Source organism: Protobothrops mucrosquamatus, unplaced genomic scaffold, assembly GCF_001527695.2.
Source record: "Protobothrops mucrosquamatus isolate PMUCROS unplaced genomic scaffold, P.Mucros_1.0 scaffold2076, whole genome shotgun sequence".
NCBI classification, from domain to species: domain Eukaryota; kingdom Metazoa; phylum Chordata; class Lepidosauria; order Squamata; family Viperidae; genus Protobothrops; species Protobothrops mucrosquamatus.
Genome location: NW_015388180.1, coordinates 61,924 through 78,311, shown reverse-complemented (window position 1 = coordinate 78,311; position 16,388 = coordinate 61,924). Strand labels below are relative to the sequence as shown.

The 16,388-nt window shown below is 34.0% G+C and overlaps 1 protein-coding gene across 1 annotated transcript in view; it reads right to left on the bottom strand.

The window, feature by feature from the left end:
• Positions 1 to 16,388, bottom strand: part of LOC107294753 (adhesion G-protein coupled receptor V1-like) — a gene marked incomplete at its 5' end in the record, with an annotated part of 172,964 nt that overhangs the window by 95,556 nt on the left and 61,020 nt on the right. Inside the window, 12 exon segments of the mRNA XM_015824010.1 lie at positions 419 to 558; positions 2,656 to 2,902; positions 3,259 to 3,443; positions 3,977 to 4,384; positions 7,717 to 7,962; positions 8,722 to 8,893; positions 9,851 to 9,968; positions 11,614 to 12,461; positions 12,798 to 12,933; positions 14,350 to 14,521; positions 15,066 to 15,209; positions 15,843 to 16,316. Coding sequence (XP_015679496.1) covers positions 419 to 558; positions 2,656 to 2,902; positions 3,259 to 3,443; positions 3,977 to 4,384; positions 7,717 to 7,962; positions 8,722 to 8,893; positions 9,851 to 9,968; positions 11,614 to 12,461; positions 12,798 to 12,933; positions 14,350 to 14,521; positions 15,066 to 15,209; positions 15,843 to 16,316 — 3,290 coding nt within the window.

Here is a 16,388-nt window from a genome sequence, read left to right as displayed (position 1 = left end):
TTTAAAAAGTATATAAACCACTATGTACAGGAACCATTACATGTCTATGTGTACATTTTCAGACCAAAGCAGAAACCTGATTGTGTCTTGTTAATGAAATTCCACCTTTCCCTGAATTTATATAGTAGCCATGTAGAAGGCACTTGTTCAAGACCTGGAACACATTAAGGAGAAGGCATTATAGGTTCCAATAAACTTGTTTCACCATGTCAGCACCCCCATATGTTCTTGGAACTCTGAGAATTGTATGAGCCCAGGAAAAGGCACAGTTTCTTTAAAGAAGTACCAACAGATGCACTGAGTACACTCACATCCTCTATGAAACACCCTCTTTCACTTTACATCCACATAGCAGCATATAACTAATATATGTATGTGTTTGTGTGATTGACAAGCACACAAAGAATTAGAAATATACCTTTCAGCAATCTGATTCCAAAGAAGACACAAAGACTTATGAGGAATTATATGACTGTCTGTTGAATAAATCCGATAGATGACCTGATTATTATCTTTTAGCTGAACTGGACTCTGTCCCTTCACGCTCATTGAAAAAACCTGAAATGGGAAAGATAGGCATTCATGATTCTTGATTCTTGATTATTATTTTGCACTAAATATTCAAATCTATCTTATTTCAAGCAGTAACACCTTTTAAAAGATTACAAATCACTATTAGGTATCAGTTTGAAATACTTCCCCTTTATCCTTCCAAAGATACAGTGACTATAACTTCATAATGCAAAGATTTGCTTTTCTGAAGAGATGGATCTGCTTTCTAAAAAAACAGGCCCCAATTCCATCTCAGACAATATGTCAAGAAGATTTGAACCCTTATCTTATGGATGCCATATTACAGAACCAGTTGTCTTTAATATTATTAGTTCATTTTAAGAATGCAATCTTCAGAATCTTAAGAGATATATAAATTAAGCATGTGTAAAATCGTATAATTTAAACTATTTATTTACTAAGATTCTGGGCAGCTTACCACCTCTTTAAATTCATAAGGTTTAAAATTTAGAAATAACAAAAAAATAGCAAAAACCTAAGAAAAATTCTTCCAAAAACAATAAAAAGAATTCACACGTTGTAGGCAGTCAATATTTCATCTAGTCTATTTATCTCCAGAAGAGCTATGTTTAATGCTCTTTGAAATTAACAGAGATGGAACAGTCCTGTGAAGAGGGTCATCACTGAGAAGACTTGAGAATGAAGTCCCTGAAGATGCCATTTCTTTAATGTACCTTCTTCTCCCTGATCTTACTACCGGTAGATAAGGTGATTCCCCTTGCAGCAGGCAGGTCCTGAGGCTCTAAGCTATCTATGGTTTTTGAAAAGCACCTTGAATTATGTTTGGAAACTGATAGCCAACACAGCTGTAGCCATGCAGATGTTAGATAAGTGAACTTTGGTATGCCATAACAATCCAAGCTGCCACATGCTTAATCAGATGCAGCTTCCAAAGGGTTTTCAAGGGTAGTCTCGTATAAAAACTTGCAATAGTCCAACTGTTGATTGCATCCTTTTACATTCATAGAAGTTTTTGTTGTTATAATTATGTACATACATTTCTACATGGATTCTCCCCGAAATAAGAAGCATGAAAGTAATTCTGTTAAGGCTGGATAGCACTTTGGATTCCAAGGAAGGAATGTGTTTCAAGATATGGATGACATCCATATGGCATTTATCAAAAACACCTTAAATCAAACGTGTCTTTTCTTAGAATAGTATGACAGCTGCAGAGGTCAGTTATGCAAACCCAGAAAACACAGATGTTTTAAGGTGTTCCTGACAGGTGCATTCCCACAGGTGTTCTGAATCACATATTTTCCTTTGAATCTGCAGCACTGCATCATCCTAAATTGTACAAATCAATTAATTTTTTCCCAGTAAAATGTTTTAAGATAGTCAATGGATGCTCATGTACATGTCTCATTAAAAATCCACACAATCACTCAGAGTTGCTCATGGAACTCAAAATCAGAATCTAGCGTTTTCTCAATAATAGTTTTCATCTTATCTTACGTAAGGTTCATAAATGTGTCTCTGACAGAGCAGTTGAGGTTGTAAAAACTGATAGCTAGGTCAGTAGAAAGAAATGGCTCTCTAATCATCTGTGAAACTGCCTTACAGATTCTGGCAGCAGATTCTCTTGCAACACTAAGATAGGCCCAGAATGCTATCACAGGCAACGAGACAGTGAAAAGCCATTATACAAATAATGAGAATCAAGGTATAGCAGGATTAAAAAGATGCATGCTCAATCTTTTCTTTGAGAATAATGTTCATCTAGCAACAGTTTTCTTTGGTATTCTACACAAGTCATATTTTTTACCAACTATAAGCAAATATTCCTACTACTTTCTATGTACTTGATGTTATGAACTACCATATGAGAAGCCATTCAAGTTAGAAAACAGAAGGATGCTACTAATATGGCTGCTGATTCAGATGAAATTACATTAAAATATTTTTAAATCCAATATGTCATAAATGAAACAAAAGCAATCCCATTTTATAAGAGTAGTAAAATTAAAAAAATGAGTACTTGGATGTAAGATGATTGGAACAACCACATAAGGAACTTTGACATTTCTAATTAAACAAAACTCACAGGATATTGATCTAATACATAGTTTAACAGATTACCTTATTTTTTAGGGCAATTCCTCTACCATCTGCTGTAAACCATTGTTGGCTACTGTATTCAGTGACTTGAATGAACCTACAGGTTGCATCATTAGAATGGGATGAAGCAGAAACTTCCAATAAGTGGTCAGGAACTCTAATGAAATCCCCATCTTTTCCATCAAATCTATGCCCATTGATTTGTTGTGGATACCAGTGATGGGATGTAATTACAATATAAGGGCAATGGTCAAGGATGGTTTTACCTCTGTTAAACAAGAACAGTAACAACAAGCTAAGTAATCAGAAAATTACTATCTGCAAGGAAAAATGTGAAGTAGATGCTCATGGCTGCTCATATTATTAATGTATTGGCTCACTGGCAATAAAATGAATAATATATCAAATATTAATTTATTAGTATTATCTTCAGACTTTAGTTCAACACTTAAGTGTAAAAAAAAAGTGATCCTGATCTTGAGTGCTAAAGGATTCACTTCATAGGATATTAGATATATTGAACAATTTGCTTATTTGCATACCAAGATACATACACAGACCTGCAACTAATCTTTAACCTATCACTTTACTATGAACTCAGTATATATGTAGAAAATGCCATACCTTTCACCCTGTGAGCCACACTTTTCACCAACAGGTAGAGAAAAAGCAAATTTCTCAGTAATATCGGCAAGGAAGCTATAGCCTCGAGTATCCTTACGTTTGGGATTAGCTAGTGCACAGAGGATTTCATACAAAAGATTTCTGTTTTGATCAGTGAGTGCCTGTATTTCTCCTTCAGATATTACCTTGAGAAGCAAATTTTTTAAAAAGTGTTCAGTGTTTAAAATGTTTTGATTCTTTTATACTGGAATAATTGATGAATTTAGCATTTCAAACATAAAATAAAAGCATCCTTAATAAACACTGAGAGTAACTGACATTGATTTCAATAGAGCTCTTCCCCTACATAATAGCCATATCTAAAACTTCATGGAGGACTAATTTTGAATACATAGTGAAGATAGTTTATGTCATGATCAATGTATTGGAATTTAACACTGACATTGTATATCATCTGCTCATTCCACTTCAGTTCAGTTACTCATTTGGATGAGCAACTTTCATCTAAGTAAGCAAATACTGCTTATGGATCCTATATACAATAATGCAGACAATTTCTATTTTTAGAAACAAAACAATCATTGGGTCAAAACTTTTACCATTCTGGCTTCATTTCTCAAAGAAAAAAAATGAGATTAAGATTTCCTAATTCTAAGAAATTATTAAATAATTCTAAGAAATTATTTAATTATTGCAGAAGGGAGAACAAGATATGGACCTTATCTATGATATACATCACAGCAGCAAGTTGCTCTTCTGTATTTTCTGTGACTACTTGGATATTTAAATGCTGGAGGATTGGATTCAAAATAATATCATCAAGTGGTTGAAACAACTGATCAGTCAGACTCCAGATTGCTTGGGAGTTTGAATCAGAGACAACGGTGATGTTGGCAATACCATAGATGCTATCAATTCTGCCACCACCTATAGGATTGAACAGCATAACGTGGAAGCGCTTAGGAAATAAATTCAGATATCCACTCTTTGGGATGAGTACTATACTTAGTAGAGCACTTCTCTGTCCAGATTCAAAAGACAATGTTCCTTCAGATGCAATAAAATCTTGTCCGGAAATGGCAGGAGATATGATTACACGACCAAAAGGTTCAGGTCTCAACAGCTCCTGGAAATCAGGAAATAAATGTCTAGGTAAAAAATTAATTATGTTGCAATTTGTCAGAACAAATTTGCTTCAAACTATCAACATTTCTAAAGACTCCAGTAAGTGATAGAGACTCTGTAACATTGTGTTCTAGAATCCCATATATTTAGCCCAGATCTATTCTGGCAAAAAAATGCTGTATCATCAAGTAAGAGAATTTTCAAAATTTTAAATTGTCCACAATGGTTGGTAAAATGATTTAAGAACTAGGTACCCCTGTGGTTTCACTAACAGAACAGTATTAATTCCAAGGAGAAAGTGATGCCTAAAATAAACTGCTTTAGGCATCATTTTGGGCAGGCAAGAGATGAAGACTGAATTTGATACCTAGATGATATGACTGTATTTTTAAATTATCTGTCCTTCAGTAGGCAGGACTTGAGCAAAAGAAAGCTGGAACCATATTTTATAAACATACACAGTTGTTATTTTTCACCAGTTTATCATCTATCTGTATTATCATAGGGTATTACTAGCTACTCAGCAGCTAGTCACTTGCCCAATAGTGATCAAGGGAAATTTCCTGAATTAGCAACATGGAGGTCATTTACCAACTCAGAATGGCACCTCACCCTGCAGCAACTAAGCAGAGTCAACCTATATCTACACCCTAAGATTTCCATTACATATTCATGCTTCAGTGTCAAAAGACCCTACATGCTTATGTTCAGTTGGCATATTTGTAGTGCACATGCACCTAGGTAAAAATATAGTTTGTAATACGTTATAATAGTATAATAGTTATTAACTTATAATCATCAAGAACAACTGGCCAGGAGATAAGAGGGGATAAGAGGAGAAAGCACATAATTCAGCTGAATTTATGTATATATAAACTCAGCTGAATTATGTACTATATATTCTTGTCCTCTACATACTGAAGTTACTTAATTTTGTGCTCTGGCATTATGAATGATTAAATCTAAAGCCTTCAATAAGCTCATCTTGCAAAGATTGCAAGCCACAGATTATTTATCTTTTTGTTTGGTTCTTTCTCTGTGGGATACCATGGAAGGTGGTTTTCTGTGGCAAAAGCCTGTATTTAACATATGTAGAATAATGTATTAACTCTAATAAAAATCTTGAATACTTTACCTATCTAGATGTAGACAGCTATATTTAATTACCAATGTTCAGCCAGAAAAGCTCCAGATTTAATCCTAGTGACAGTGTATCTCCAAAGAGGAATACAGAAAAAGCAACACACTTGCCATAGAATTGCCACTAGGGTTATGCAGTGTGAAGAGGAAAATGCAGGGGTATTAATACAATTTCTCTCTGCAGTTTATTAAAATGACAACTCTTTCAATTCTTGACAAAAAAGACACAAGGACCTTGAAATTATATGGTCTGATCACTATGTCAAGTATCCACACTGGCTCTATTAATGGCTATATGAAATACAGATAAAATGGAAGAAAACACCACTTGAAGTGTCAGGTTAATAACTAATGCTATCTACAAAGATCTGAGAGTCAAGATCAGACTGAAGGAGAAAGCCTAACACTTAGAGGACTAATTGCGATAACAAAATAAAAAAGGCCTTGAAATGATAATGATGGAAGATAACATACCAAAATACTACTGCAACATATAGAAAGATGTAGGGAGAGGTACCTTGCTGAATGGGCACCTTACCTCTTTAACTGATTATCTGCATTTTGGTATAGATGTCCCTGATTTTGGTAAGTATAAAGAGATTTAGCATAACACAGGAATGCTTAAAAGAAATGAATTCCAGAAAGTGCCCAAGTAATATAATGTTTTCTAACCATTCTATTGTTTGTGAGTTTCAGTATCACAGCATTTTTATATTTTATTTGAATCCAGATTTAGTTCTTTCTCAGTACTAGAATAATTTTTAGGAATATCAGGGTATAAAAAAAATAAACCACCTAAAACCTGTACTGGCTTGTCAATTTTCAATCTATATCCCAGGTTTCAGTTAAACAACACTGCTAACCTAATCCTTGGCTAAAAGTTTTACAGTGATGAATTAGCAAGGAAGCTAGAAAAAAAAATCTCCTGGATATTTTAAATGAGACACCACCTCTTCCATTTGGGTGGTGGAACTGGCAAAAGCAAAAAGCAGTTAATTCACAAAGGACCAATGATTAGTTCAATAATCAAAGATAGAGTAACTTCAATTAAAATAAGAAAGGAAAAATATAGGCTTTTAACAAACTCTAATTCTGTTTTACATTGTCACCTGGAAAATCCATCATGGAAATCCAAAATGAATTAGCTACCATACCTAGCTGCACAAAAACGGACAACCATCAGATGACAGCAATTTTTCTGCATCTATTTGGTACCATGCTAGAGGGTTTTTGCAACTTCCTAATTCAGAAAGAGGGAGTTGACCCACTGTGACAAATGTCCTTACTTATTCTGAACAAAATAACTTTGCAATTATTTTTTTCATTCAATTCCAGTTCATAATTATTTTTCAATTTTTGTTGTTCACTCATAAGACATCTTCAGTCATCTAGGGCCATAAGAGAATGACTATTTTATAAATTAAATTAGTAATTTTGCTGGAAGGTTTTGAAACCACTTCTCCTAAATCCAAACAACTATATGTGCACCAAGTTTTCAAAGAACTGCCATTGTTGGATGCAATCTACAGCTTACTGATTTCAATTGTAATTTCTGGAATTTCAAATGGGCACTATTTTTCCCTATGAATAAAAGAGGTAAACTAGCCTTTAGGCCAGGGGTAGTCAACCTTGGCTCTTTTATGACTCGTGGACTTCAACTCCCAGAATTCCTGAGCCAGCTGGCTCAGGAATTCTGGGAGTTGAAGTCCACGAGTCATAAAAGAGCCAAGGTTGACTACCCCTGCTTTAGGCAAACATTTATTAAATAAATATACCCTTGACTTGTTTCAGAGCAAAATATCTATCTAACATTTAGGAAGAGAAAAAGTTATCAGGCGATTACAAACCACTATTCTAATTTGCAACTATTCAACAAAGAATAAATATGAAAATACTTTGTATGAGAGATTTTTTTTTAATTAGAGAAGAAATAAGGGCATCACCAAATATATACTCTTGTGAAAAAATGGAAGTCTAAAATTGGAATTTTATTAAAAAGGCATTAGTTATTGCGAGCCGCAGCTGCAGTTTATTTCATCAGATGACATCCAGATATACCGTATTTTCCGGCGTATAAGACGACTGGGCGTATAAGACGACCCCCAACTTTTGAGAAGATTTTCAGGGTTTAGAAAGTCGTCTTATACGCCGGAAAATACGGTACTGCAAGGTATACTCATGTGTCTGTCTTACCTGAGTTCTGTAGTCAACTGAGATAGCAAATGCTGTACCAGAATCTCTAACCACTTGGAGTCGAATTGAAGTGGCTTTCATATGGGCCACAGCTAGACGAGACCCCACAGCAAAGTAGATGAGATCCTTCTGCACAGAATCACTCTCCGGAATTATAATGTGTGCAAATCTGGCACTCTCGTTTAAAGCTGCTCCTTCCCCCACGTCATAGAGTTCAGCAAAAAAGCAGATCTCAGATTCAGCCACCTGATAATCAAAACAGACAATCAAAGGACTGCACATTTTCCAATTAAAGGAAATATATAATTTAAAAAAAATGTTCCCTAGTATAATTTTGCTATATTTTGTGCAGCGAGCTTTCCAAATCATAGGACTATGTGTTTGGCCTTATAAAAACAACTGTTACTAGGAATCTGGATAGAAATCCTGCTGTCATTCATATAATTTGTTTGTGAATCATTAAAAGCTATTCTGGGAAAGTACACATGCATAAATGAACTCTTCAATGGGGAAAAATATTAATTAATTTAATTTTTTTCAAACTTGTTTCAAGTACAATTGATAACTTTTCATATTTTTTTCTAAGTACATAGAAAAATTAGAAAATTTGCTCTCTTCAAATTTGTGAAAGAATTTTTTTTTAAATCTCTTTTGTGCTATCTATAGTTAGTTCTAAAAATTATTGATCTTTGGAATATAAATGCTACTTAAAAAGGAACAAGTATCAGTACAATGTCTAAAATCCTACAATTTTCCAATGTTCTGCACAAAACCTGATTAGTGGACAGATTCCCACTGCTGGGATCTCACATAGATTACAAAAGAGAAGATCCAATATAGAGGATTCTTTCCTAAATAAAAAAGTTTACTGCTTCTCAGCCAATAGCTCAGATAATATGATAATGAAAACAAGGAATATTCTCCAGCTTCTCATTATTTCACACATTTTAGTATATTTGTGGAAAAGTAGTTAGGAGAGATGACTAATTCATTATAAGTACTCACATTATCAGACTGAATCTCAATAGAAACTATGCACTGTATTTGGCCAGCATTACAAGTAGTAACCCCTGTAACAGCTATCAGTTCATTTGCCAGATTGGTGCCATTATTCTGCAGGACAACTGATGTTTGATTAAAAGTCACACGCCAAGACACTTTCACATCTTCAAAAGCCCTATTAACAAAGCAAACCAAAATCACTGCATTGATGCAGATAGACATAAAAAAAATCTTTACCCTCACATTCATTTTGTTCTTTTGCTTACCATAGCAAAATTGTGTTTTATAAAAATGAACAATGTTTACCCTGTTATTTCCATTGTTAAGTCATAAAGCACAACCACATCATTTAGCAATGGCAATCCCTACAATCCAGGTTGCCATCATTAAGTGAATCCCATAATCATTAGGCATGGCAACTTCTTGCGACTTCCACAACAAGTTAATGGGGAAGCCAGTGGGAAATTGTAAGTCTCAGACCAGCAAGCAAATAAATTGGATGTTGCTAAGTGGACTCTGCAAGGGGGCAAGAGTGTGCTTGCAGATGCATGAGAAGCATAGCATGGGCCAGAAAGGGTAAGGTGAGCACACACACGTCTCATGCATAAATTGTTAGGGTAAATAGAAACAATAATTTTAAAAGTGACAGTCCATTTTTTTTAACATTAAGATCTAAATCTCAAATCTTGTTTAGAAAAGACTGCTCAAATCAAATTTTTCATAATAACATGAATGACCTGATATAGTAGTGGGCTGCTTTTGATTTTACCACTATAATACAAAGGATTATATGATCAGCACTTAAAAATATAAAAAAAGGACATTATTAATTTCCTGAAGAAAGCACCAAAGAGTAAATATGTGCACATTGCAAAGAAATTAATTTAACCTGTCAGCTATTATGTGTATGAATTAGGGTGAATTTAATTCTCTCATTTTTATTCAGTTCTGATATACTGATTGACTTGTATTCTAAATTTATGAAGCAATTTTCCAGTTTGCAGTAAACTTCTGGGACTTCTAAATGTCTAGGCTTCATATTAAGATTCAATCACAACCTATCCTGCTTACAATTATAATCCTTGATTTAACACAACGCATTACAGTATATGAAGATAGCTGCTGCCTGCACCTGTTTGGCTGTCGGATGACAAAGAGTTCCACTTTCCTCTTTTCTGAATCTTCATCAAGCACAAGACCATGTTGGGTTTCTTCACTGAATCCCAGTATTCCATTCTGAAGATCATTTCCTAAATGGGAAATAGATCATTCCAAAGTATCAAAAAGCAAGTAAATTATTATGTTGTACAATTCCTTAAAAATTATTTCTCAAAATGAGATAATTACACGAGATCACCTGGAATGAATAGCTATTACAATATAAATGGAGGAACTGTATTTTTATATAAAATAATGGGCTATTTAACACTACCAGAATTAAAACATTAAGTATACTTCAGTGAGTTTTAAGATACAGTAGGATGAAATATTGTTGATATGATAATCACTAAACAGACATAATGGCATTTGCTTATTGAAACATCAGTTATTTTAAAGCAACTGGGTATCTTCATAACATAGAATATTAATATAAGGCACTAGGGACAATAAAAGGGCTCCTTTACCAGTTTTTGGAAATATATCAGTAAGAAACATATAGTCTTCTTTAAGTGGTGCTTGTGTTATTTTCCTACCAACAATTTGAAATGCTTTTCCATTGTCTGCTTTGCTATTTTAGCAAGAGCTACAGTACATGGCTCACAAATTATTGGCTTAGGCAGTTACAACCTTAACAAAAATGGTAACCATCAGAATCCTTTCCTGGGTAAGGAGAGATGATCAAGCAGCATTAAGGAATAACAGTGCAAGTCCTGCAACTTTTCCATCCATGTTGTCATGTGTCACACATGTGTCACAAAGATGTGGAGCTTGCACTGTGGTGCTTCTTTCATTATTTTGACAAATATGAGAATCTGCAGATGCTTCTGACAGTAATTGATTCATAAAGATTTATTTAAGTCTCTGCTAAATTTCTTGCTTTAAAAAAACATAATTTTTGATAGAAAGCCTGCATTTCTGATCTTATATGTAACACGTTTAAGTGAACTTTTATTATCTTCCAGGACGAACTCAGATGCTAGCTAATTCATAGAAATTACACCAGTCTATTAAAAAAAGGTAACTGATATCTAAAATCTCTGTTCAGACATAACCTTTATGAATTGAATCCCTCACACAAGGAGAGATAAGTAGAACAGTATTTCATGTTGCTAATATAAGAGAATATAAGTGTCATTCAGCATCACTGCAGCAGTTCTCAAGATTTACTAGAATACAAAGCTTCTAATATGCAATAGCATATATATATATGCTTTTATCATTTGAACTGAATTTAAAACCCAAAGAAAATGCTTAGTTATCAACTTCAGATCCATATTCCTTAATGAACTTGTCCTTATTTGCCCTTACTTTCCGTTTGAAAAGTCTCGTTTATATTATCCAGTACATGAAACTGATCTGATAAATTTGATCTTTTCAACAGATCCTTTATATGAATTCTACACTGTTATCATCATAATCCCTTCCCCTCAATTATTAGTACATCCAACAATAAAACATGCAAATACCACTGTTTCCATTTTAAATCTATATTGTCAAAGGCAAGAAATTTATCAGGAATTCTCTTCCTCTTTAGTCACATGTACTTGGAAAATGATGGTCCAAATAACTGAGAGAATGCATATAATTTATATTACGAACTCTGAAATACACACCGACTTGGGTTTTTTTTACTTAGAGTTATTATTTCCATAGCAATACCATTTTACTTTATAAGGAAACTCTCTTTCCTCTTAGCATTTTGCTTATATACTAAAACAACATAAATATGTCTACCTTTGATAATTATTGTGGTAAAACCTTTAAATCCATATTCATCCATGCTTTCTGTAATCTGAGCTCCATCTTGAGGTTCAGAAAGAACAACATAAAAAAATTCTTCCCCTTCAGGTTCGTCGTCATCAAGAATTTTGATAGATACTTCTCTTTCACGTTCTCCATCCAATAACGTGACAGACAGAGCCATCTCTTCAAAGTCTGCCCCTTCGATTGCCCAGGTAAGATTAGAAACCACAGGGACAATTTCAAAAGGAAATGTATCTGCTCCGCTTTGAGCATTTGTTGCACCAAACGTTTTTATATTTACAGAGACATTTCCCACAGATCCCTGAGACCTTCTGATATGAATTAGAATAGTGTTGGAAGCAATGTTATTGCTGTCTTCTTCAGTGTAAATAATAGTTGGTCCAAGACTTAAAATTCCATAATGGATATCACTGGCCAATAGAGTAACTGATGCAATGCTAAATTCTGGATTCAGACGTGGATTCCAAGCTGGATTAAGGTCCTGAACATCTAAAACATTCACAGATGTTAAATTCACAAAAAAAAATTCTTCCCCCTCTGAAATGCTGTCATCAATTACCAAGATTTCCAATACCATGTTAGTGTCAAGGAATCCAAAAATAAGTTCTACATCATGAGCAGGTTCAAAGTCTTCTAGTGATTTGGCACTTCCTGCAGTGGTCTGATAGAACACTGTTGTGAGGTTGCTTTGGTAGCCAAAAAGTCTTTGTACATTTAATTTGACTGTTTGCACATCTTCCCTCACTAAAATGTTCCTTGAGCTAGGAGAAAATTGAAAGACTCCCATTGGCTCAATCTCAGCAATAATGAAATCTGATCTGAAATAAAAACAAATATATGACATTTGAATGTGGGAAAATAAAGGCAGGACAGTTTTAACTCATTTTCAATAGACATATCCATTTAGTATATTGGGTCCATCTGAGACTTTGCTCAGACTGAAGAAGCAATTTTAGAAATGTGTGAAGATACCAGTTCATAAGTTTAGTCATTGTGTATTTTGGTTCCATAATTATTAATATGTCCAGATATGTGATAACTCTTAGAAAGAAGGAAATAAAGAATGTCAATTAATTAATGGGTGGTGGTGGTAGGGAATCCTTATTGTATTTGCTCATGAACCAAATATTCAACTTGAGTGATAGCTTTCTTACCTTAGACAAGCCCCACCAGATGCATTACTCTGCACAGCGGCCAGATGTACAGCAAACACCTCAGGACTATTTGCATTTGGAATAACTTGCAATAAAACTGTTTTGTTTTGTTCACCATGAGAAAAAATAACTGTGCCTGGAAGGAAAAGGGAAAAGAGATGGATGGAAAGCTACTGGAATGTTGAAGAGCAATAGTATTAAATCATGACCTATTGCCAGTCAGGAAGCATGCAAATTTAATAAATTATGGTTCGTCACATAGTTAGTCAGATGTTCAAAATGGATTTGGCATTTTTATCCACCTATTGAGTCCTTTCCAAGGACTTGGGATAGGCAGGTGTTGATGTTTGATGGTATTAGAGGTATTGTTGCAATATGTGAGCTATTTCAAGTAAAGCTGCCATTTGCAATTGACTGATGATGAGTCTGTCAATATTGATGGTGACCAAGTGGTGCTTGGACACCTATTACTATTGGTACTACCTTTGCTTTCTTTTGACACAGTCATTCTATTTGAAGGTCTCTATATTTTGTTATATTCTATATTAATAAACTAGCTGTACCCGGCCACGTGTTGCTGTGGCTCAGTCTGGTTAAATGGAAAAGAAAAAAAAGAGAAAGCGCACATTTCTAATATGTTTAATTTCACAATGCTTGTGGGTATACAATATTTTTTGTTGTTCCATTGTCTGTGCATCAATTCCAACGCAATGTCACACGAAATAATTAAATCAAAATGAAAATAAATCGAAATCTATGAAAATTCAATTTAACAATGCAATCGAAAACATTGAAATGGAATCGTAAAATTGGAAATTTGGAAATCGTAAATGGATCGTAAATCGGAAACATTGAAATGGAATGGTAAAATCGTAGCGTGTGTTGCTTTTACGTCCAACAGATGGTGCTGTTTTTCAAAAAAGCATGTTTTTACCTGTCACAGGTGTGACATCTATATAATATAGTATATAAAAACATGCGCGTATTCAAATGCAACGTTGTGTCAAAATTTCAAAGCAATCGGTGAAGAACTTTCGGAGATTTAAGATTTTGAATAAACTAACATTTACATTTTTATTTATATAGATATGCTACAGGCACCAAAAGGAAGTGATGGAAAAGACCCTTTAACACTGATTCATAATGCAGGTTTACTCATTGTTGAGCAGCAGATTAAAAGGAAAGGATAAAGCAGTTACACTATATACATCCCAGAAATCAAACCTTTTACACAACATCAAGTTATGATAAGCTATAATAAAGTATACCCTGATTATAACAATTAACTATCTACTTTCCTAAGGAAAAAACGGGTTAAGAAAAGATAGTGATAAACCAAATTCAAATAGGGAATAATCAAGGGTTGGGTTTTTTTAACATTTTTTAAAACAATTGAAGGGTACAAAAAGTGTTCATGGTAAAATGATTCCCTTGAAACTTGAGCATACTTCCTTTCTCTCTCTTCTTCTTCTTCCTTTATTACCCTCTCTTTATTATCAAAGAGTTTGAACTGTCCTACTGTCCCCAAGGATAGCAAAATGATGGCACTTACCAGAGGCTGGTATAATACTGCCTTGGTGAAGGTACAGCGGAATAAGCCCCGGTGGATATCCAGAATTCCAAGATACTACAATGGAGCCATATGTTCCTTTACGAGTTATAAGAGCTTTAGTTGTTCCTGCTGTAATATTTATAAGTCTCAAGATAATAGAATCAAAGGCAACCTATAAAATAAAGAAAATACTGTTTTTGTTAGAAATTATGGCAACAGTTTAACCAAACTAAAATTATAGGCATGTGCACTGAATAATTGCATATGGAGTACTGCTATTGGTATTAGAAATATGCATTGTTTGTGCAATAAATCTGTATTTTGACATTTTAAGCTTTGCTTAAGATGTACAACATATATTTGTTTTAATTCACCAGCAAATATATATCAATATAATATAAAACAAATGACAATCAGAAATTAAGTATAATAGATGCTTTTTCTATAATACCTAGTTAAAATAACCTGAAGTTTAATATAATTTGTAAGCCAGGAATTACCAGATTTCTATTTTGCATCCTCCCAGAAAAATGGTGATGCAAAAAACATACATTTGCCCCCAAATATGTAGTGAGAAATAAAAAAAAAATACAGATTTTATAATACAGTATAAATAATTTATTCAGATCTTTCAACATCTGTCAGCCACTTAAGTCTAATAAACTAAAATGTGTTCCACTGGTTGTTAAGTTGTTAGAAATTATAAATCTAGTTACCTGAGAATTGGCAGCTTCTTTGGGAATTGGAAAACAGACCAACCTGGCTGTCTCTAATATTTTAGGCGCAATATTGGCACTAATATTAGCTAAGGTTACATTGATCAGTTCCAAGGTCAAATTCATGTCAGGGGAAATAAATACCTGGAAAATTATAATCACAAAACATAGTAATTAAAAATAACATCTACAGATAAAGCATTCAAATAAGACTTTAAAAGGTTTTATTCAAGCAGGACTTATTTAGACATGTAGTTTTACAAGTTTTTCCCCCAAAGTTAATAGAAAGCAATGGAAGTAATGGAAAATACCAGCAAATTAAGGCTACCAATTTTTAACTTTATCAAAATTATTTATTTAGAATCTGTAAGTACCATGTCATATTCTACTGCATCATATTGTTATAACATACTGTTTTGAAATATATAGTCACAGCTAGATATTGTGATCCTCTTTAAGCTTTATTACCTAGACAGGCTAAGGAAATGCAACCTAGCCAACTTCTTTGATACACATTATTGTCAGGGACTGTGGATAATATTTTTGAGATACGTCTTTCAACATCAAACAGCAGCTTCTCAAGAACCTTGCATGTGCAGGAACATTCACTCAGTACTGTACATTTTACTTCATGTACCTTAAAATGGGAATCTTCTACTTTTCTAAATTAAAACCAAGACTTAATAAAAAATGCAGCTCAGAAAATACTGCTTTCAATTACAAAACATCACACTCATGATTTAAAAGCACCTTTCAGTGGGGAGGGAAATAACAGACCTGGGTGTATATTGGCACTGTTTTCAATCCATAACTGGAGCCTGCTTTAACATGTAGCTTTCCCACTCTGTTGGCTGGTGTGACTACTTTTTCTTCATTGGAACATGAAATTTGGTACTCTACAATTACATCTGCAAAAGTTCCTGCATGCCGAGAAATATTAATCTGGATATGTCGGCTGAGATCTTTCTCTACTAGTACTGACTGTTTTTCACCATACAGAACAAATACTCCATATGGGTCATCATTTGCAACCACCATGAATCTAGAAATGCTTTTCTCCAGATCCAAATCAGCTCCTCCTTCCACTGAAGTCAGCTGCACCTCATAATGCTCATCTATTTCAGGAATATCATCAGGCAACAAGGAAATCACAATTTCTGAAGTCCTTTGTAGATCAGGAATCACAACAGAACCGCTCGCAGTTGTGAAATCATTGGTAGTATCAGAATCACTACTTAATTTCCAGTAAATCTATAACAATTAAATTAAAAGAAACAAAGAAGCTTTGATCAATATATTCAAGTCCCAATGAAATGAAATTTT